We start from the raw sequence: 24,155 nt of genomic DNA on the forward strand, positions 1-24,155 counted from the left end.
CACAGAAGTGAATGGGTGCCAGGGCTGTTCGGTTTCGGTTACCATCATTCTTCAAAACATCTTCTTTTGTATTCTTCAGAACTCAGTCATGCAGGTTTGAAATGACAAGAGGGTGAGTAAATGTATAGAATTTTCATATTTGGGTGAACTATTACTTTAAAGGTATATTGAAATCAACAAATTATTATAAATGATCACAATTGGTCTTTGAAAGTTATTTGAGATCAAATGCTATTTATTTTTATTCATTCATTTATTTTATTTTGCCATTGTGATATTGCTGAAAACATTCCAAATTTTGGATGTTAATTTCTGCAGACATCATGCTGGGCTTTTCATTCTGTAGGGTTGAAAAGCAATTTTATCCAATAACTGCCTCTTATGTCAAGTTTGCCAATTTTCAAATAATATGAAGGTCGTGACTGAATCTGCATTGGATTGGTAGCACATAAGGGCAACAGAACTGTAAATTGTTTGGGGAATGGGGGTTGAAGTAGAGGAAAATACCCTTTGAGCACTAGTAACACTGAAGAATGGAATACATTTTTCGTCTTGATGTGTCACATTAGATTTCCAGAAGTGCTCAATTGCAGGTACATGTCATTACTTGGAGTAACAGTTTTGATTAAAAAAAAAAAAAGTACAAAATATCTGCTTCATGCCTGTATAATGTGAAAGAGAACGATTTTAGGTCATTATTACATCATGAATAACAAATATTTTGTATGTTTTCCATACAAAAACTTATCTGTTCATGCAATTTATATTTAATAGTGCAGAATTTTCTATCTTTCAATATTTTGTCTTGTCAATTTCGTTTTCTATTCTGTGCCCGAGCATATTCAAAGAAAAAATCTATAAGTTTGAAAATAAAACCATCAAAACCGTGACTCTGTTGAAAACTGAAGGTCACAGAGCCTCACCCTGTTTTTAATACCTTGTTTCAGATATGCCGCAGAGCCCTGTTCTCCTCCGGTTTCTTTAGCCTTCTGGTCCTTGAGTTGAGGTGGTCAGGGGCTTAAGCTTTCAGCGGGAGAACGTCGACATTCCTCTAGCTTCCAGCAGCCCAGTTCTTGGTTCGCCCTCTTTGTAGCTCACAGTGTGGTGGGGTTAGCAGACTGCCGCCTGAGCTGGCCGGAGCCCAGAGCTGCGCCCTCAAACAACTCCACTGTTAATTTCCCTTTCATCTTGTGTGTGAAATTGCTGCTGGTGTGGCGCTGACCCCTAGCATTATGAGGTCAAGTGCTGAAATCTGATGTGCGCCTTTCAGGCGGACGGCGCATGGAGTGGGTGGGGAGGTACAGGCGGGGAAAGGAAAAGTCTTTACGAGTTCTCTCCTGGCATTGTTATAAGCTTCATTGGGTTAAGAAGAGAGGGAACAAATCCATCACATCCTCCGTCGTATCAGCCAGACAAGTGCTTATATGAGCCTTCTGCCATATTCAGAAGTGCAAAAGATGGGCTGTTGAAGCTATAAAGGAGAAGATGTAAGGTCAGGGAGGACATATTTTGTATGTGAGGTGGTGTTGCAATATATGTTTCAATTTGTTCAGAGAACAGATTTGTCTGCTTTGAAGCAGTCACTTTCAATATGTCTTTGCAGAGTCATTTTTATTATTGTTTAATATATTTGCATCAATATCCTACACATTATGATATAAGCAGTGCTACCTGAGACTGGATTTGCATTTAGATGCCACCCGGTCATTGGCATGCATCTATCCCATCGTGCCTTGCACACCTCAGAATTACACGCCTTTTCCTTTGTGCTGCCTGCAATTCACCGTAACTTTCCGAACGAAATGCACAAGTTAACATCTTTTCTTCTAAAGGTATTCATAATCATAAATAAATGCAGAGAGGCAGTGAAACATTTGAGCGGATAACCATTAGATATGATTTTCACGATAAGACTCTGTAATTTGCCTTTTAGAGATAACTCCAGGGGCTGTTAGGCTGAACGGCAGCAATTTACCGTTTGTTTTATTCTCCCCCGTCCTTTTTTTACACATTTTTATCTTTCCTGTCAAGGGGCTTTTTATCGTCGATGATTTTCCTTTTTTTCTGGCTCCAGAAGGTGAGATCAGAAAACTGGCGTGTTTTAAAGCGATGGACAAAATACAAATATTTGGGAATGTATTTCATGGTAATTATGTTGGGTTTTATGGCCTGGGCTGTGCACTGAGGTGCCGCCTGAACGCCTTGATTTGTATCGAAATTGTAATCATTTGTTCATTTCAAGGTGAAAATTGCATTTTTTAATTTAAAGTGTATCCTGCGTGATAGGCTTTTATCTAGAAAATAGTCTTTGTGTATTAGACTCTATACCCAGGCGTCAACCTTGTTATTAGCTGACTGGTTTTCAAAAAGAAGGTTTATGTTTGTATTTCCACAGAATGCGCCTCATTCCCGTTCTGTAGTGTTTCAGCTCGATTGCATTTTGGACCATTAATATGAATCGGGAAGCTGACGTTAGATGTCTCGAGAAACCTGAAAACATGTCTCCACTTATCTCTTGGATTTACAGCTACATGTTCACCTTAAAATCCCTCCTGTTTCTTCTCACTGAGGCACGAGTGGATAGAGGAAAACAGACGCCTGGGGGACATTAAAGGGAGATACGTGTGGTTGGAAAAAAAAGTGTTGACTGCTCCAAGACTCCAAGAATAGAGTGTATTGAGAGCGAGCGAGGTTAAAACTCCCAGCTCCCTCACAGCTTAATTTTGCAGTGATGCTGGAGTGTAGAGATTAGAGGCTGGGGGCAAGGAGGGGCACACAGAGGCTTGGTTGAGGGATGCCAGGGTTACTATGGGGGACTATAATCTTGTATTAGGTGCCTAGAGACGGCAAATGAAAGGCTGACTTTAAAAAGGGAAACTTCGTAGGAAATACAGGGAGAAATAAAATTGTCTTAGCCTATTGACATCTGTACTAAAGAAATCCATTTTATTAGCGCACAATGCTTTAGAGGAACAGAATATGGCGAACAATGGAGTCTGTCAAAGGGATACTTCTGCTAAGCACTTTACCAATCCAGGTTATTAGGCAATCACGCGATCTGTCTGTGTAAGCTGATTGTAGGAATGTGGAATCCCTTCGGTGAAGATCAGACACCCGGGCTCAGGTACATAATGTATCCTGGAATAATTATGGGATTTAAGGAGATGTAAGGCTTTGTAAGTGCTTTCTTTGTTACATTTTCCAGAGGTTGACACTGCAGAGTTTCTTAAACATAATAATAACAGCTGAAGTGGTGGGGTGGGGGTGACGGTTGAAATTCTTTAGACATGTTAAAATCAGTCTGTACCTTGTGGCATGTTGCTTTCTTGAAAAATACTGCGCGAGTGACCTGAAATACCCATTTATCAAGAAGGTACACTTTAAACCTTCGAAATGCTTGCACTAGACTTTTTGATCCATTGACATCCATTTATATGCACGTGAAAGTGCAAGCTCATGCAAAAAAACGCATTTTAATGCGTTCCTTGGGTCAAATTTGGTGAACTCGACTTGCGAATTGGTTTCACATGAAAGTGTGTGACCAATAGATCACTGATGTATTACAGCTCGACCTTTTTAGGTAAAAAGGAAACACTGAAAATAACAGTATCAAACAATGGCATTTGGTAAAATACATCTTTAAAATGACAAGAACAACAGTGCAAATATGTAAAATAACGGAGGTTTTTTATCAATGTTTCTTACTAGTTGCATGGAAACAACCGGACATGTCTGCATAGATATGCCACATTCTGACAGTCATTTCGATTGAATCACAAAATTTTCCTCTTTTTATCGCGTTTTGGGGCTTTCACTGTCACCGATTTTTCACTTACATGTATTCATTTGGCAGACGCTTTTATCCAAAGCGACTTACAAATAGTTTTTTACAGTGGCACATTACTGCAGAGCAATCATTGGTAAGGTGCCTTGCTCAAGGGCACTTCAGTCATGACCTGCTGACACTGAGATTCGAACCAGCAACCTTCTGATCACAAGCCCAACGCTCTAACCAAAGCCGATAAAGCATATGAAGGCCAAATAACTCATAACCATTGTGGCTCTTTTCAAATCATACAAAAAGCAAGTTTGACTGTTTTCAAATCAGCCAAAACAGCTGTTCCCCCTAATAGTAACATAGCCAATATCTGAAATGTTATTTGATGACATCATACTCCATTTAAGACAGCTGAATCATAAAGCGGGATTCCTGAGCGCAAAATCACATTCCAGAAACATTTCCTAACTGTGTGCATCTGTTAAACGGACCCAGATGGCCACACTCTTGTTTGCATTAATATTCCTATGAAGTTCATACTGTAATAAACAGGAAAAACTACAGACTGAGTGTATGTAATCCATCATCAGAGAGGTGCCCGTTCTGAATAGAGCAGCGCCACACGCCCGCATCTTCCTTATCACGGCTCTTTAATGCCATTATACTGTACATTGGATAGTATTCAGTGCCCAGACTGTGCCCCCATAGAGAGAAGTGCAATAAATGGCCCCGGGGCCCTGCGGATCACACAAGCCTTTTGTGAACGCAGTGCTCTGAGGGTCTCTGTTGTGGCACTGCCTGTCTGTAACTCGTCACTATTCAATTCCAGTGCAACTCAATTACTTGAAACTGATATTTTTAGTATCTTAAATCACCACAGCTGTCATGATGTTCTTGACTTCAAAGGGGCTATAAAAATACTGCATTGTTAAGATTGGGATTAAATCATGATTATAGTTGACAGCGACATCAAAGCAATGCAAAGACTGTATGTTGTAAATGTCAATAGATTTTTATGTTTTAAGCAGTATTGAATATAAATATTTAAGATTAAAAGCGTGTAACGGAGCTGTGCGAATTAAGAACTATACTGTAGGTGGTAAAGCAAGACAACATGATACTTCTGGACATATTTCATCACGGAGTGATCTATTTATCGCTTGCATGTTTATAAATAAAAAGGCATGCTTTTAACATATGCCTTGAAAAAACTAAATAATCGTCATGGGATTAGTGGATGATCCACATGCTGACGCGATTTATCTTAACTTTCAAATAAACATAAATGAGGGTGTAGCGAGAGAAAGAAGGCAATTTTGTTTATTTCTCCAGTTTTTGAGCTTTAATCCATAACAGATATGCCAGTGCTACAGAAAAGACACCAACAGGCTGAAGGTAGTAAATGCCAATACAAGTTCCCACTACGCTAGTATTTCATAGAGCTGAATAAATTATTCCATGATAATATACACACATGCTGAACGAAAATATATCAAAGGAAATTACATATGCAAAAAAAGTAAACGATGAAAGAATAAAGAGCAACTGAGGTTGGCAAGATATTTGGAAAAGTTGTTGTACCCCGTCAGATTTTAGTGCTACACACTAAAAACATACTTTTTTACATCATTTTTTAATAATTTTTTACATTGTCTTTTTTATCTACTACAAAATGTCGGAAGTGTTAAAATGGAGACGTCCTCTGTGTTTTGTTGGCACAGGGCTGCGTTATGTTTCAGCAATTGTCCTGAATGTATATGGCATCACAGGGTATATCCAGTGTCGATAGAGCATTCGGTTCAATCACAGTTTTACTTTCAGTTCATCTTGGTCACAAAAATGTCAACCCCAACTCTGAGGTTAAGAACAATAGAGGAGATAAAGTAGAAAAGGAGTCAGGGTGGCAAACAATACATTTAAACAGAATGAATGAATTATCTCCATCCCTCAATTTTATGTTTTTGAATAACGTTACATTTTTACGGTCTCACACTAATTTTTAAAAGCTGCCACAAATAAAACTTTCTTAAGACAACATTAGGGAACATCATACTTTTTGAAATGTAATACAGTAATGGGAAATACCTTAAGACATCGAGTCCCATGAACCCATGGTCTTTGCAAACGGTTGATCCAAAAACACCCGATTCTCATTTTACATTTGAATTCACGTTACTACTTTACAGCGACATAAATTAAATTCCTCATCAACGAAAAGTGCTACCAATTTTTACTTTACAGAAGTTTGTGATTTGTGTTTGAGCTAGCTTTTCAGTGGCTGATATTTGAATGTTTGTTGAAGTTTTTCATTCCTACACTTGCTATAAATGGCACAATAGCATACTGGAAATCCCTAAAATTCCATTACGGGCAAAAATGTAATTTGCCTGTAAGGTCTCTTGAAGTTTTCATGTCATTAGAGAGATCAATGGCAATTATTGCGGCCACAGAGAATAATGTATCTGTGTTCATCTGTACGTTTTCATTGCAAAATTACAAGAATGTGAATGATTGCGATTTGGTCATCATATTTCAGGATAATGTATATTTTTAGGAAAACTAAAAGCATAACAGTGATAATACACCCACACAGGGAGGGTCAAGGTTTTATCAACAGGACCCAGTGACACAAGTCTTTTGGAATGTGAGGTTTAGGATTAAGATTAACAAATTATAAGCACTGTATCTCTGCGCATCTCCATCAGAAGTGTAATGTTACAAAGCAAGCCTTGTTGTTACAATAAAAACATGAACTAAGCAAAATTGAAATGAAACATGTAAGCAAAGAGTAATTACAATAGTAAATGTAACTGCAATAGGAACAACCACATTATAATATGACACCATCATTTTGAGTCTTATAAACAACATGGTCCAAACAGTTTGGAATGGGCAAGTGGCAATGGAACTGTTGCTTATGTGTGCTAAAATTGGAGGAAGATGGTCAGGGTTTTTTCCTTTGCCTTTGTCCTCAAAAGAACCTCAAAGGGTCTCTTTGTTGTGAAAGAGAGCGAAAACAGGGCATATAAGCAGATGCGGCACATTAGCGTCCGTTTTTCTTTTGGAATGGCTTTTGTGTTCACGCAGCCATAGTATAGTCTCCCATGCCCGTCGAATTGGCCTCACGTGGGCACTGCGGAAAATGGCGGGATGCTGGTGAAATAAATGGATGTGCAGATTCATCAATATGCCTGTCCCGTCTCCACCTGTAGCAATCCGAGCACAGCCGAGTGCTCCCCCAGCTTCATCCTTCTCTGCGTGGACAAGCTCACATTTTTAGCCAGATAATCCACTGCAGCTGCACACAGAAACAAAAGCAAATTAATCTCTCAGAGATATAAAACAGATGTATAAGAAAATTCATTTGGGTTTCATTTGGGATTAGTTTCAATGTAGAAGTGATGAGATCTGTGATGAAAACATGGGACAGTGTTAAAATAGATCACCTGTTCCCCACGGTCACTTACACTGGACATACAGTAGTTGGTTTACCTAAGTTTATTTATGTTTGTCAACCCTGTTCATGCATGTCCTTCCCGTTATAAACAACACAAGTTCCATTCAATCATCATCTTTTGCAGGTAAAAACTGTTCATCTGAAACTTTTCCAGCTGTGCTGAGTAGATTTAGATAATGAGTCCTCAAAATTTTCTACGCTTGTGAAAAACTGTTACTGTCGATTGAGATATGCATCTGTATGGCTGCACAAGATGCAATATAGAAGGAAAGGGATGGTGGAAGAAGTGGAGAGATTCCCACCAGATCGGTGTAGCACACAAAACGGTGTGACTAACACAGCACCTGAGGGCACAGCTCTCCTTGCATTGATCTGGAGTCTGGTTTGCTGGGAGATCTTTATCAGGAGCACGTGTCGGCTCTATCCTGCGGGCTAATCCAGGGTCAGAGGGCGCCCCGAGTCTCGCCCGCAACCCGGGACCTCTTCATTGATCCGCCTCGCATCTCACACGGTTTCAATTTAAATACATAAGCGAAATACATTAGAGACATTCGATTGGTGGAAAAAGACGAGTGAATTGTGAGGACAAACCAAGGACAGGATGGAAGCGGTGCGTGCAGGGGCGAAAACCGGGGAAGTTCGAATTAACCCCTCAAGCCACTTTCCTTTTCAAACAGTAAAGCAACCCAGGCCTCACTTGCTGTTTTTCCTTGAGTCAAACTGGAATTGGGTAACTTATTAAGTTAGCACCGGGCTAGCTGTAACCTTCAGGTAATTATTTGCATAAAAATATCCAACCCCCTTTCTCAAACCCAAAATGAAGAAATGAAAGAGGGAAACAGCCAAGCGGGAGGTTAAACCTGAGGGCTTAGCATTTTGAAACTGACAGGATTGAGTTTTCGTTGCGTTTTTTTGCGTTAGCGTCGCACCTAGCGCCGCTCCTTTTCCAACAAGCGTTAAACATAATGATCATTCGATCAAAACGTCAACAATGATGACAAAACGTATCATTTGAAGCTCACGACAGAGACGTCTGTGATTAATGGAAATGAAAAAGGCTTCTGAACGAGAGCATTAGCGTGCTGGCATTAGCTGTTGGCATGTCATGAGTCTCTGATGTTTTTTTGGTCTGGGGCCCTTTGATTATTTCGACTGAGGAGGTGTTATTTGAACCTCTCCTTCCTTTATTCTTCATTAGCAGAAGTGTTGGGGTGGAGCAGAGCGAAGGTTTGCGGACGGTGCCAGACATCTGTCAGTGTGACAGTAAGTGCCGTGCGTTAGCGTCTGTAAGCAACATCAGAAAGGTAACTGTCAGGGACTGGTGGCATGTACGGTAGCAGCCGTGCACCTGTGGGTGGGCTAACTGTCTGTATTGGAGACGTTACCGTTGACAGCTAGCAGAGAGAGTAAATCACAGCTCATTTAACCTCTCTCCTGTCAGACATGTTTTCTTCATAAATCCCACTAAGACTGACTCTTTTCCTTCCGTTTGCGAAAGGAATCTGCTCTCTGACACTCACGGTCACAGCAAACACTCAAACGTGAGCACAAAGCGCGCCCTTAAGCCCAATTTCAAAGAAACAGTAGACAGGTAGGGTATATAATAATATGTTAAGCCATTTAGTTTCTAATGTCGAGACACTTACTCTGGCCATATTGACTGTATTGGTAGCCCGCAGTGACGGGGTCGACGCTGTAGCTGGTGGTGCTGTACGTGGGGTGGCAGTAAGACTGGGAGGAAGCAAGGCTATCGGCAGTCTTGATGGGCTCGGTGCGCTGGCTGCAGCTTGCCGAGATGGGGTTTGAGGCCTCGAGGCTGCTGTGCAGGGGGGAGATGGAGAACTCATGCTGGTGTTGGGGAGCCACGGCACTGGGGTTGCTGAGGATGCTCATCACCTGGTGGATAAAGAAATGGTGTGAGTCAAGACATGGAAAATACTTCAGCAGGCTTTTTACCCTCATGTTAATCAGGCATAACACAATTCATGGTGATCAAAAAGTTCAAGGCATCAACCCTGATAGGGGTTAAGCATCTTGGCAACCCGAGGGAACGTTTAGCATTATATATACAATGTCAGACTATATGTGACCCTGGATCACGAAACCAGTCTTAAGTAGCATGGGAACATTTTTAGTAAAAGCCAAAAATACACTGTGTGTGTCAAAATTATTGAATTTTCTTATATGCTCAACATCATTAGGATATTAAGTAAAAGATCATGTTCCGTTATATATGATATTTTGTAAATTTTCAACTCGAAATACAGTATATAAAAACTTTATTTTTGTTGGTGGATGGCCTGCTACAGTGCCTCTGATTAACAACTTCAAAGGCAATTTTCTCAATATTTAGATTTTTTTGCACCCTTTGATTCCATAGTTTTTCACTGTTGTATCTCTCCCAGATATTGTCCTATCCTAACAACCCATATATCAATAAAAAGCTGGATTTTTCCGTTGATGTAAAAATCTAAGGGGACCAACATGGGGCCTTGTGGCGGTTGGGCGGGGGTGTAGTCCTGAGGCTGTTCTAATAACAAGCTCCCAGGGAGAATTTATTCCGGAGCCTTCAGCCATCCCACAGTCTCAGGCCTCATGAATGATTTAAATAATAAACGTTCATTTTAGATGCCCCCAGAGATCGGGAGATCAGGCAATCTACAAGGTCTGTCCTTTCTTTATGCAGTATTTGACATCAAGTGTCGACTCAACACACTACAAAACTTGTTTATGGTACAACAATAAATCAATTTTTATGGGTGTAACAGTATATTGTGATTCTTAAAATGTTTTAGAAATATATCGATTGACCTGCAGCAACATACAGTATATATTTGTTAAATCTTTAGTGCCTAGTACATTTTTTTTAGTCTTTACCTTTCTAATTCCTTTCTTAATTTTAATTTTGTGTCATAATTTTGATTACCATTGTAATTTTCTAAACCATGGTAGTCAATGGGGGCTAAGAACTGTTTGGTTACAAGCATTCTTCCAAAAATATTCATTTTTCATTTTTGGTTGAACTGTCCCTTTAAGGAGTGTATCATTACACCCCTTCAAAATACAAAAATTACTACATAGGTTACTACAGTGTGTGTGCAAATTATTGACATAAATATTGACTAAATTAGAAAACTGGTAATTTTGCAAATGCATGAGGAGTAACACGTATAGGCCAAACATTTTTTATTAGTTTTAGCCATACTACTTTATAAATTTGTGCCAAAATACCAATGGTCCTTTATTTTCGCTTTAAAATCGTATTACTCATTTTAAAGAAACCATTTTAAAGTTTGTCGAATTTTATTATTATTACTCAGCCATGTTTTCCCTGCGCTTTTAAGCTCAAGAGATGTCAGTTAAAATGGCTATACCCCAGAAAACTAAACAATGCTGAGATGATAGTAATATTTAGAAAACTATTGAAAACAAACACTGACCTCTACTAAGAAAGACAAGTTGAACCATTGTTTGTGTGTGATAGGTTAACATTAGGGTCATTCAAAACTATTTGAAGCTGATTTAAAGACACCGAAGAGGATGTACAGATGTACAGAGACGCTGGTAGTAGATGTTGCTCTGCCTGCCACATGTTGTCCATCCGCAGACAGAAACAAAGCATCCTTCTGAACATCAGGTTCACGTTGTGGCTCTCTACGCCCCGCTGCCCTTTGGCCGTCTCAGGACCCAACCTGCTAAACCAATTAGTCCTTCAGATAGCTGCTGTGAGCAAAATCAAGCCCACATGCATCATTCAAACAACATCCATGGGCTATTTGTTGAAGTCTGACACAAGCCGGCAGTTAACAGAAGACTTCAGAATGGTCAACAGGGTGTCGTGAAATAAATCACTCTCCACTCTGATTCGTGGGTTAAACAGATAAGTGAATTTTGACTAACAATCTCTTCCTGATGTTTCCAGGAAAATGAACAGCACTTGAAACATATTAAATACATAAAAGGGCACTTGAAACCGAGCATGTTCGACTACACGAGTGCGGAAAGTCCCTCTCCTTCATGTGATATTTGATATAAACGGGGGAAACAGACTTCCTGTGATGAAGGTGGTGGAGAGAGAGAGAGAGAGAGAGAGAGGGAAATGTGTTAATTAATGGGCCAGCGCACGTCGGGCTGTCACGCTGCTGAGCGCTAGTGTATGACCCTGGACACGGGGCGCTGGGTCAGGGGCAAAGCGCCCGCCCGACAGGGGGCTGAATGGGCAGCTGGAGAAGAGACGGTCTTCACAGGCGCTTAATCGAGGTCTGATTATATGCAGCTCTTGCGGTTAAATTAAACGCCTCTCTTAGCATACAGCACTATTGTGTTGAATGTGTGATATGCAGAGTAATCTTGGTTTGTTGTATTTTAAAATGTTTAAAGGAGCATCTTTTGACAGAAATGCAATGTAATATATATAACTATGTCTTCAGAGATGTATAAAGACCTTACATAATGAAGCGTTATGTTTTTATTACCTTTACATTAGCAATATCTTTCTACAAACACCTTCCCTTACATGGAATTCACCATGTTGTTTCTACACTAGCACTAAACAGACAAATTGCTCTACAGAGCGTGTTTCGTAAAACCTTTAAAACGTGACGACAACTTAGCAGCCGTACTCCTTCGAAAGGGAGAGGGGAGTGGTGGAAGAGCCATTGGTTGCAATTCGCAACCTCACCACTAGATGCAGCTAAATTTCAAACACTAGACCTTTAGAGAAGAAGTAGAATCGAGATGTTTGTTATTTTTTCACAGGTTGCAAACATGTATGTTGTTTTTTTACTTTATTACGCTCCAAAAGGAAATAAAGTCAATCCATAACAATGCAAAAAAATAGATTTTGTGCTTAACAGAAAAAAATTCGTTGTAAGGTCACGTTTATAAAAACTAAGTTTTTATATGTTTCATAACCTTACCATTTAAAGTTTTATTTCAGTCCCTTTTAACTACAAATAGAATTGCAATGAAGTCATACCATTCCATAATCCTCCATATTCCCACATACTGATGTTTCACTGTAATATGTAATAATTTGAGTTAATACTGAAGCTTGAGCCTATGTAAGTTCAGCATCTCTGCAGGAGTGGGCTTTCAATCAGATGAGCGGGGAACGCAAACACAAGGGGTGTCAGTCCAGAATATGGGCAAAGAGGTGGGCGGGGGCCGGGTGCCTGACACCTCCATTCAGCCCCAGGTTTAAGCATCCTGTAGCCCGGGTGATACCATTATTGTGCCGGAGTGCAAATTATTAAAATCTTCAAATTTAGCATAACCTTATTGACATCAATTAAAGGGGCAAACAGAGAATATTCCTGCACGGCGAGAGAAACAGCCTCACTTTTATCGAGAGAGGCAGCACATGGTGAAGCTTTTGTCAGCTCAATCCTCTTGCTGTAAAGCACACCACGTAGAGAGGTCTGCTTTAAACCACATCTCCCAGCCAACCGTAATTAGGACATTTAACTTAAAGCACACAAAGAGCCACAACACAAACACTAACAAACAGCAGGGCTGCCTGTGAACTCTTTACATGGGTTACTGCACTCACAGTGGGATAACCACCAAAACAGAGGGGCCAAAATCTGGATCTGTTTTAGAGAGGACTTCATTGATGGCCACGTTTTAATCCAGAAATTCATATTGCTTTGTAAATTAAAGGGACAGCTCCCTCCAAAATGAAATTTCTGTCATCATTAACAAACCCTCATGTCCCAACATTGCCTCCCATTGACTTTTATTGTATGAACTCGAACCACTATATCATTTCTCAAAAATCTTCTTTTGTGTTTCACCAAAGAGTCATATAGATGGTTTCATTTTAACAGCATAAACAAACGTTACTGTGCATGCGCACTTTTGTGATCCCACCTGATTTCCTGGTACACATTCACAAACAATAGAGCGCCTGTAGATTATTTCTGATAACAATCAAAAGAAACAAATTCAACAATCGTTTCTTTAATACAATTATTACACAGTAAAATAATAATACAAATTAAAGGGTCAGTTGAAAGGGTGTATATAGGTTTTGAGATTCAAGAGTAAAACAAGGAACTTATTTAACCTTGCCTGAGGTAACAACTGAGCCATGAAGACATGGGAGTAAGTGGATCGACAACCCAGCCAGAAAGTTGTAATCTATAATTTCCCGCCATACTACCATTGCTAAGTAAAAATCAATATTCTTTCCACATGTCTAACCTTTTTTGTATCTGATACGGCTGGTTGGAAGAAACCAGAATGTTTGCCAATCATCCAGTCTGACAAACAACATCCCCGGGCAGTACGACCCTCCAGGTCCACAAACACCAGAGGACAAATCATCCCCCAACACACACACCACAATAACCAGCTGAGACACACTTAACTTTCTTGAGCCCTTTCAAAGTCCCCCCCACACACACCATTTCCTCTTTCTGTCTTGCTCAGTCCGTTTCTCTTACGCTTTCGTTCTGTGAAGCTTCCCCCCAGTAGCTATGCTTTCATATGGTGTCGGTCTGTGTGAGAGCTGCAAGAGCAGATAATGCCAGGCAGGATCCAGTTTAAAGGACATAGCTCCAGGCAATTCTCTACTCTCGCTTTTTCTCTCGCTCTCGACTGATAGATAACTTTATAAATAAGAATATAAAGTAATTAATTCTCTCAACTTCAGAGGCCTCTAGCCCGCAGCGGTGTGAATGTAAAACTGGAAATTGATACAATGTGCATCCTTTTAGATAAACAAACAGCGCACAGGCAATGAAAAGAGGAGGCTTTTCTCACCGCCATAATTTCCTGAACTGTCAAATTATATTTTTTGTCTGCTTGAATGTTTGACGCGACTTGGGTCTTTGTTGGGATTTTTTGCCGAAATGGAACCAAGCTCATGCTTAGCTGGAACAAAACTAAAATGTAATGACAATGATCTCTCTCGCTCTCCCTCCTTGTCTCTCTTTAAATGGGAAAACAGAGAGGCTAAAATATTATTCGAACTGTAACTAAACAGATCCATAGAAAAAGACAATGCAAATCACAATACACATCTATAGAGAAAATTTGAGCTGGGGTTTCTAACAAAATGGGATTTCACTTATTTTACATGCCAAAGATTGATAACTGAACGTTGAAATTAAGCTGATTTTACTAACATGAGTTTTACTGTGGGGTTAGGTGAGACTCAGAGCTGCAGTATAATAACAATAATGATAACAAAACAGACTCTCAGAATCTGAAAATATAGCCCAGAATCTGAGAGAGAGAGAGAGAGAGAGAGAGAGAGAGAGAGAGCAATATGATAAATGTGGGTGGAGACTCTTGTGTGGGTCTTTGGGCAGGCTATAACTCAGCCCAGCAGCTTCAAACACATACACAATCTCTCTCGTTCTCAAACAAACACACACAGCTTAATCGGTCCAAGTCTGGATTTGCCAGAGTGTAGGACACCAGCTCTTTTTACACTGAAATTTAGACAAACAGATGCCTGAATAATGTGAAAATGTCACCTGCGCAGGGAATGACAATGGTTGATGTCATATCTACACCACAAATGGTTAGATCTCCAGAATTCATATCAAACTTATATATAGAAAATCAGCTGAAGTAAACAAGATGGTTTACGGGGGGTGGATGCAGTATGAATAAATTACACACATAAAAAAAGACACCGCTTCCAAATGATATTGGATTTGAGGATTAGGAAACGGAGCACAGTGTTCTTTTGAGTGACACGAGTATAAAACCAGTCACAGACTTTGGCATCACATTTCAAGGCCAAAATCTGATGCAACGCGGCTGTAATTAAAGAAACGCTGACATTCTTTGTCAGGAAGTTGCTTTTCAATGAGTCATAATCCTCAAAAGACACCCCCAATCCCAGAATCTGCCAGCAAACAATGTCAAGGCACAAGATTGTGAACATAAAAAGGAATATGGACATTTTAGTGCCTTCGGAACGCCATGATGTTTGTGATGCAATTCCACCAGGATTTAGGCAATATAACAACAACATTGTGACTCAATGCTGAGTAGATCAGAAATGAAAGATGATTTTGTTATGCCATCAGTATCAAACTGAATTTCAACTGGGTTTAAAGTCATTTTGTCAATATTTATGTTTATTTATGTTTATGTTCAATTACTGCATTGTTAAAAAATTATTATTGCTGTTATATAATTATTTATTATTATCATAATTTAGCTTGAATTATGGTGTATTTTGGAAACACATAATTACATCATAACGTTTGGGTCAAGGTGAGCAGACTAAAACACCATCCCACAGACAAATATAACTTTTTTTAAAGAAATACTATTGCATAAAATCAATTACAGCTGGAACTAAAGGTGGATAATTACAAGTCCCATCTATTTACAGCAATGATCTCTCTCTCTTGCCCTCCTCCCCTAGTGGCAGAGAGCAGATGACAAAGATGATTTCCTCTGCTGGCTCTGTGTCACTGCGTTAATTGGCCACAGCACATTAATTGAAAGTGAAAAGAAGAGGCCGCCAAAAATGAGGAGGGTGTGCTGGCGAGCGGGGAGGGGATGGCTGTGAGAAGGAATGGCACAGTCTGTCTGTTCGGGGAGACTTTAATTGTTTCAAATTAGGCATGTGATTGACAGTGACAGAAAGTGGGCATTGACAAGCTGGGCCCAGATGAGAGCGATTAGCTTGCAACCAGACAAGCTGTCGCTTTCCGCAACATGTTCGCTGTAGGAAATATCATGCATATGGCTCTTTCAACCCTGTGTAGCAACCCAAGGCTTTGACAGCAAACTCTGAACTGTGAATGATGGGAATCAACATGCTAATATGAAAGATGACATATTAAGAACAGAAGCTAGAACACAGGAAACAAAGAATATTACACGGAAACGTAATATTAATGTTAATGTGAGTTAACAGATGTCAGTATTGTGGTGACCTTAAAATGTGACACATTGATCACTTAACGTATAAATCTATCTTGCTATTTATATTAATAATATAAAACAATATATTATTAACAGTTGGCTTTCTGAAGTATTGCTGTCACACCATAGGACACATTTACGGTTTATTTGTCAACTACACATATTTAAGGCTGTTAAACAATTAATGGCGACTAATCGCATCCAAAATAAAAGTTTGTGTGTATATATGTATGAATATATGTCTGTTTACTGTGTATATTCATTTTATTTATAAACACATGTATATGTTGGAAAAATATAAAACATAACAATCAAAATATGTTTCATAAAATATAAAATTATAATTTATATATTTTAATTTGCATTAAACAAATTGAGTCATCTACCCAAAATTCTCAAGGATTTGCGGCAGCGAAAAACAAGCAGCGTTAGAAAGTTTTTTCATGAACGCTAAATGTGCCAAAGTGTTACAAGGACTCGAGCTAACCAAAGGTTAATGTTCATATCGGTCTCACAGAGGAAAAAACTGTGAGGTGCAATCTGATTATTTTATTCAATGTCTGCGGATGTGTGAGATGGATTCAGTCACATTGCAAAAACATCCCCCTCTGACCTCTCATCCCACCAGCAGCTCTTTTCACGCTGCCTTCTCTTCTGCCAAATTAAACGTCTGCTTTGAATGATTTCACGAGGAGCAGCTCGGCAGCAGCCGCCGCATCCAAAAATAATGCAAGGTGGATGTGAGAGTTGGCGGAGGCAGCGGGTGAAGGGGAAGCGGGGGTGTTTGTTTGCTAAAAACAGTGGGACGCGGGTCTGGTGAGGAATGTCAAGTCAAATTGTTCTTGACACTGTTAATATCTGCACCTCATAGGGATAATTACATGTAAATAAATAGTGAAATAGCTCTCAGCTGGAGTCTGAGAGGAAAGTGTGCGCCAGTTAGCATCAACCAGCTGGGGACACGAGCACCACGGATGGGGGTGGGGAAAGAGTCAGAGACAGAAGGAAAAGACGAAGCAATAGCCTACAAGATGCTGTAAAACCGCATCACAGCAACTGTTGAAGTTTTAACTTTACATACAAAATCCAAAACATTGAGACAAGCTCAGAAAAGTCAAACATTTATGATAACTGCAGAGAGTGGGCAGGCACTGCGAGTGGTACTTTTGCTAGGCTGTAGTATTAATCATAACTTCACACCTGTCAGATTGGCATCTGGAACTAACGGGAAGCATGTGCAAGAGGCCGACCCCCCAACTTTTCCTGTTTTGGGCAGGTTAATAATAGTTGGAAAACCTTTTCTCTGTTCATACCCAATAATTCTGCATACTCTCTCACTGCACACTTAAGTTTGCACTGTCACAGCCGAGTGGCATTGTGTACAACAATCCGTTCTTCAAATACATAAGATAGTAAGAAATGGCAGGATGTGAGCTCACATGAGACTGCACCTGTTCAAGGTGTCAGAAAATCTACCTTTGTGGATTTAACCTATATAAGTGAAACTTTGTTTATATGTGAGGTGTACAAGTATTTTTATTGACAAATGCCCAGTGCTGATTTGCGTGTAACGGAAACGCTCTAAATAAAAACAAACCAAATATCAGACTACATGAATGCGTCAAGTAAAATAATACTTTACATTTTATTTACAGTAGGCTATGCCCTTTATATAATTAGACGTTTGAGAATTTTACTATTCACAAGCAAATGAGTTTAAAGAATTATTAGATCCATGTTATGGATTTTTTCAAGAACACATTCCTCAAATACTGCCTTGAACCCACAATGCAACGTGTGTATCAGTCTCAGCCCGCCCTTACTATAAATCCTCATCTAGCGGTATTAAATTAATCTAACATTGGCTGCTTCAATGAGATAAATGTAAATCACTTTCCCTCATATTTGTATTTATCTAATAGCATCAGTGCACTCTTTGAAATTTTTTAACAAAGATCCTGCTCTGTGTAAAAAGAGGAAAGAGTTGAAATTGTTTAAATGAGATCAGAGATGATGTTAATGAAGAAAAGCCATACATTAAATAAACAAACGTCCTTGCTTAAAATTTGAAATACTGTATATACTGTTCATTTAAGAATAATTAAATCCTTAAACTAAAAAGTAATTTACAGCAGCAGCATGCCAGCAGGAGACACTACATGTTAATTTTACACATCTGTGACCTGAGAAACATTTTTATCAACACACACATACACGTAAGACTCCAATTTCACTCAGTCTGCACTACAGAAAAAAGATATGAAGAGAAACTAAATAAATGAATGCAGAAAACATTCTGCCAGTGGATATGATTTAAATTCCCCTGATTTTCTAGGCAGCTTCTGAGCAGGTCTTTTTTGAAAGCCTCTTACTTTTTAACTCTTGCCAAATTGAAACAGCATCTGTATTTAAGACGGGTTCTAATTAACAAGTATTTCTCCTCTGCACTCGGAGTACGGGGTGATGTAAATAAGCATTTATTTTGTCTTTTGATTGGTAAATGGAGACTCGTGCCAGCTGAAATCGTGCCCGGCGAGCGGCTTAATACCGCAGGTTTAATAATAGCAGAAACGACACACAGATTCATTGATATTCAGGTGCACAATGTCTTCCTTCAGAAAATAAGTGAAAAGGAGAGAACCAAAATTCAATCTTTTTCCCCCAACCTCTCTCTCTCTCTCCCCCTCACTCTCTTTCTCATATAAATTTGTCTTTTTTGGCAACCCCTGTGCAGGCGTCTTAAATATAATTCATCCAGTTTAAAGTGGCTGTTGTGGTAATGGAAGAGAGGAGAGAGGTTGGAGTCCCCATCCCTTATCTCTAGCAGACAGTTGTCAGGAATCACTGGTGAGGACTGAGTTGTGCGCGTGGCTCAGGCAGGGAGGCCTGGGGATACGGATCAAAGGAAGTGTTGGTAGGCGCCGCTCTGCCTCTGATCCCCCAGTGCTGAAACCCAGCCTATTCGCTCTCCCTTCCTTACATCAAATGCTAGCCAGAGTCCTTCATTCCAAAACACAAATCTTCCAAGTGCAATGGAGGGGCAAAAAAACGACATTTAATATTACAAAACAATATTCCTTTTTCCTTTTCAACCCTATTACAAGTTTATGGTTGTGTTTGTACAAGTGTGTTCTTAAATTGTACAAGTATGTTCTATTAAGCTATTTAGTTGTTTTTTTGCGTGACAATTTTGCATTGATTTTTATGAAAATGTATGTTTTAAATATTAAATTATGGATATATTTTGGAGTATTGTTTATTTATGTGAATGAATTATTTCGTTTATTACAAAAGTAATAAATAATATATATTTATCGTATTATAAGAAATGATACAAATACTTTTGTATGTTTAATAATATTGGGGTTTTAAAATATTTATTTCAAAATATAAAAAACTAAACTTTTAATGATATTCATGTGAAATTTGAAAACAATTACTTAAAGTAATTTAATTTTTCATTTGATTTAATTTAATGAATACAATTAAATATCTGAAAATCAGTAGACTAATGTAATAACAACAAAATAATTTTAATGTACTCAAACAATTTCAGTCATTTTACATTTAGAAGGACTCCCATTTATTGTCATAAAAATCATTTTCTGTCTAAAAGAATAAAGATAAATTACTAAAATAACATAATTTTAATTTGTTAATATTGTTAACAATATGTGGACAATACTGTGCCCCAGTTATCACTTGACACAGACTAATGCAATAATACTGCAGAGAGAATTGATGTAATGCTCATTAATACTGGCACACTTAGTTTTTTTTTGCTAGCTGACTCCAATGCCTTCAGGCCTGGTGTTGTTGCTAAGGGGCCCACAACAAAAAGCTTCATTGATTCTACTGAATAGTTGGTTTCAGTAAAACCTGTTCATTAAAAACGGCTGTGGATTGTTTTCCTCTCTGATTACGACAACTACAAAAAAATGCACATGTCAGACACAAAGCATCTGCTGCACAAGCAGGAGTGATTGTATAGAAGCAGCCTACAGCGTTATTAACCCCCTCCATTCTTTCTACATGTGTCCAATGTTTGGACCGGTCTCAATGTCCACCAGAAGATGAAACATAGAAAAGACATGCAGTCAAGGCCATAGAAATCCCTTTATGGCTCTGACCCGGTCCAAAAGTGGGTTTAATGGGATTAGGTCTGGCATTGCGTAATTTTTATCCACACTGAGCTGCAGTGCAGTTTAATGTGTTTTCCAGAGGTGCAGTGAGAAAGCGCTCTGCTTGTGAGGGTGTGCACCTGTTGGTGTTGTGAACCCAGCAGGGTTGGATTTCATTCTGGCGAGCTGCCATTGCAGCAGAATTCACTATAACCCACAGGTCTTTCTACACTCGGTAATGGCCATAAAGCAGTCCATCGACACAATGCATGTTTTTAAAAGTGCATCTGAATATCAGCATACTAGATGTCATGTCGTGAAAATGCTGCTCATATTTTTCTCAACTTGTACAGCAGGGTCATTTATATATAAAATATACTTTTTATGTCGTACGTCTGAATAACAGATAAAATATTAGTCCCAATTTATAAAGAAGGAAATCATAATAGTTTTTTCGTACAATGTAACAAAAAAGTGAACATGGGGTACATTTTAAAATTACAAACAAAAAAGTCCATTGGTGTCTGGTTGTTAAAAAGTTCAGCTTGAGACTTTCAATTTTTAGTATGTAAATAAGCAAGTTTTACTTATTATTTAACTCATTTATTAAAAATAAATACAAATTATACATTTTAGAAATATAAAGCATATCAATTTTTTTGCCTATTGTCTCACTAACAGACTAACAGTGGTTTACGCAGGTATGATCGATTTTAAAGCTGGGTTGATACTTAATATTTAAAGACTAAAAATAAAAGTTCTGAAGGAAATTAAAAGTGAACACAAATGTTTCAAAAAGAAAATCCTGAGCAAGGATTATTCTAAAACTGTCAGTTAGATGTGTCACAAAACGATGCAAAATCTATTAAAAACAGTGTCAAAGGGGATTTTGTTGAAACAAATAAGTGAGGTTTTACACAAACAACTTTAGGCTATAGAGCTTTTCAAAATGGCTGGTGGGTTTTCCCGAGCAAATAAACCAAACAATTGCTCTCTGTGCATTCTGCCGCATAGCCCTAATATCGGAGCAATAGGAAAGATAAAATGAAACCGAACCGTTCTGCAACTACACTGTCAAACAAACTCTGCACCACACAGATGTTTATTTAACAATTAATTAATTAAATTCTACATATCCATACAGAATCATTTAGCACACACAAAACATTTGCATTCATTTGAATGAATTGTCTTCATTGAAGATTAAATTAATGAGCTGAAATAAATTACCGGAGGGGGTGATTATAAGTAAAAGAAAGCGAGTAGATCAGACGAATGATGTACAAAATCATGATGTACAAAAACAAGCTTGTAAGGTCTGCCTGTAGCTGAGAAGAATTGGGGGGGTTGTCTTGCGTAGCACTGGCGGCCCTTTCATGGACATTGAGGCACAGTGTGATGCTGGGGTTGAACTATGATACTCCTGTCAAAGAGAACATTAATTTTTCCTACAATAAGGGCCTGATGGAATAGCCACATGTGACATGTGGAACCGGGTGAGTGAGGCTGGATTGCGGTGGAGAGGTTAGGGGGGCTGAGGAGGGGTCGGATGAACCATCTTCATTTTAGTGTGAAATACGAAACCCACCATAAAAAATTATTGCCGCTAAAAAATTTTATCTTATTACTTATTTTATAATGAACTATAAATTCTATAAAAGCATCCTTTTTAATTTTTTGTTCATATACTTTTTATGTAAATAGCAAGCAGACTACTGCAGCAAATACAGTATATGCAGTTGAAATAAACTGAAATTGTAAACGTATACAATCATATAAAACATAAAAAAGTTGTTATTGTACATTTGATCCTTTTTACAGCAGAATATGAAAAGACACTTTAACCCAATAAACGACAACCATGTTCTATGTTATTTATGCAGGTTTGCAGCGAGAGCATTAGTACTTAAAGCCCCTCCACTACGATTAACAATCAAACATGCTGAGAAACGCTTATGTTATCCCCCAACTCTGCGCTACAAGAGAAAATCTCTTTTTTGTCATCGAATCCCTAATTCTTTCCTCTCTTTGAAAAAAAAACGAGAAAGAGAGTAATACCAGTTTCCAATCTGCTTTGAGAAATATTATGTGAGGGGGGAGAAAGTAGCCATAAAACGTGTGAACAAGAGGGTAATTGTGGACAAATGCAGTATTGAATTTCATTTTCAACTCCTTACGCACCATTTCAATCTTATTTTCTGCCTGTTAGTCAGATCTTCTTGGTTGTGGTGGGCAGAACTGCCCACTGTTGGTGTATAATTGCTTGTAATTGACTCTTTACCAATGATGAGAGTCAATGGCAGTCCTTTTTTTATTTAGCATTTAGGAATCAATCCTTGTATTTTTTTGCTTTCATTGCTCAATAGCAGGCAAGGAACGGTATATTAACAATCTTGTTGTACGCATAAACCAATATTCTCTATGAGACATCCCTCCTAGAAACACATAAATGAAACCTGTCTACATAACTTGATATCATCAAATGAAAGAAATGTTTCTTAAAATTAAATTAACAATAGGCTAAATATATGGTAGTTCATACTTATTGAACCAAATGACTTATGTCTATTTAACTCTAGAAAACATACATCTGGTGCGATTACTTTCTCCTTTCTCATTGACACACAGGACTAGCAGGTCTTTACATCTATGTCTCCAAAAAGCCTTTATTATATCCTCTATTGTTTTAAACTCCAGCTGTAATTGTCTCTGAATCAAAGTATTAAATCATTATTTTAATTAGGAGCGTGGATGAAACAAAGGACTATTAATTAAAATGCATTATCTTACGAACACTTCACCAACAAAAGGGAAGAAGTCAATTTCTCAGTACACATGAGACGCATCTAATCACAATATGCACAGTAGCGAACAAAGAATATGCAGCTTTATCTTCAGAGAGATCTCGTAATTCCACTTGAAAGACTACTTGACATTTGGCTATAGAGAAGAGCTTTTAAGCACTGTGGCCAGTGACCCTTACTGACCTGTGGAGATAGCCCATTGCTCACTTGGTTCATGTGATTGCTGGATGCTGATTGGCTCATAAAGGTATCGGTGTAGCTAGAGAAACCATGGCGGTTGGACGAGAGGCCGTAGGCAGAGCTGCTGTCGCCGGTGAGTCCGCCCTGATGCATGGTGGAGGGGGGCAAGGGCTGTGGACGATGCAATGTGCCGCCAACATCTGGCATGAACAACACATTTAATTGCATTACTAAATGTCTCTTATAGGCATCAAGGGAGCTTTAAATCAGTCATGTTCTTGTGTCATTTATTGGAGCTGATTAGAAATCTTCACACATAAAACACAACAGTGATGACATAACTGGTTTACTTACCTTGTGGTATTGTTGCTGATGGGTAGGTGGACTCTGGAAGCTGGTATGTTGGTAAAGTTGGCATGCCTGTGGGTGGGAATCCTCCAGGTAACAAGTGGTTAAACGCTGCCAGTTGATTCGCTCCTGCTTGTTTACGCCACCTGGCTCGTCGATTGCTGAACCAAACCTGGAATTTAGAAAAAATCCAAATGTTTAGAAAGATTGTAAAAAAAATTATAAAGATTATAAAAATACAAAAGAAAAATAAAGATTAAGCGTTTCTTAGTATTTTGTTTATTTTTTAAAGAATTCACGTGATTTGTTTAGACAGATTATAAAAAGTATTTGAAAAGATTATAAAGAAATACAAAATAAAATGTATATTTATGTATATATAGATTTTTTAAAGAATTCACTAAATGTTTAAAAAGATTATAAAAAAAGATGATTGAAAAAGATTAAAAACTTAGAGATGAAGCATTTTTATTCTTTAAGGAATGTTCCTATTTAATATATTACAGATTTTTTCCAATTGAAAAACCCTTTTAATTTATTGTAATGGATTTAGCAAAAAAGAAGCAAAGCGC

The 24,155-nt window shown here is 38.5% G+C and overlaps 1 protein-coding gene across 2 annotated transcripts in view; it reads right to left on the reverse strand.

Moving 5' to 3' along the window:
- Positions 1-5,110: 5,110 nt before the first annotated feature.
- Positions 5,111-24,155, reverse strand: part of pax7b (paired box 7b) — a gene marked incomplete at its 5' end in the record, with an annotated part of 42,327 nt that continues 23,282 nt past the window's right edge. For both annotated transcript variants that reach the window (XM_079479111.1, XM_079479110.1), the window contains 4 exons: positions 5,111-7,076; positions 8,882-9,131; positions 23,239-23,435; positions 23,590-23,755. In XM_079479111.1, the coding sequence (XP_079335237.1) occupies positions 6,961-7,076; positions 8,882-9,131; positions 23,239-23,435; positions 23,590-23,755 (729 nt within the window). In that variant the 3' untranslated portion in view covers positions 5,111-6,960. The remainder of the gene's footprint in view (positions 7,077-8,881; positions 9,132-23,238; positions 23,436-23,589; positions 23,756-24,155) is intronic.

The sequence above is a fragment of the Barbatula barbatula genome, assembly GCF_947034865.1.
Source record: "Barbatula barbatula genome assembly, chromosome: 17".
Taxonomy (NCBI): Eukaryota; Metazoa; Chordata; class Actinopteri; order Cypriniformes; family Nemacheilidae; genus Barbatula; species Barbatula barbatula.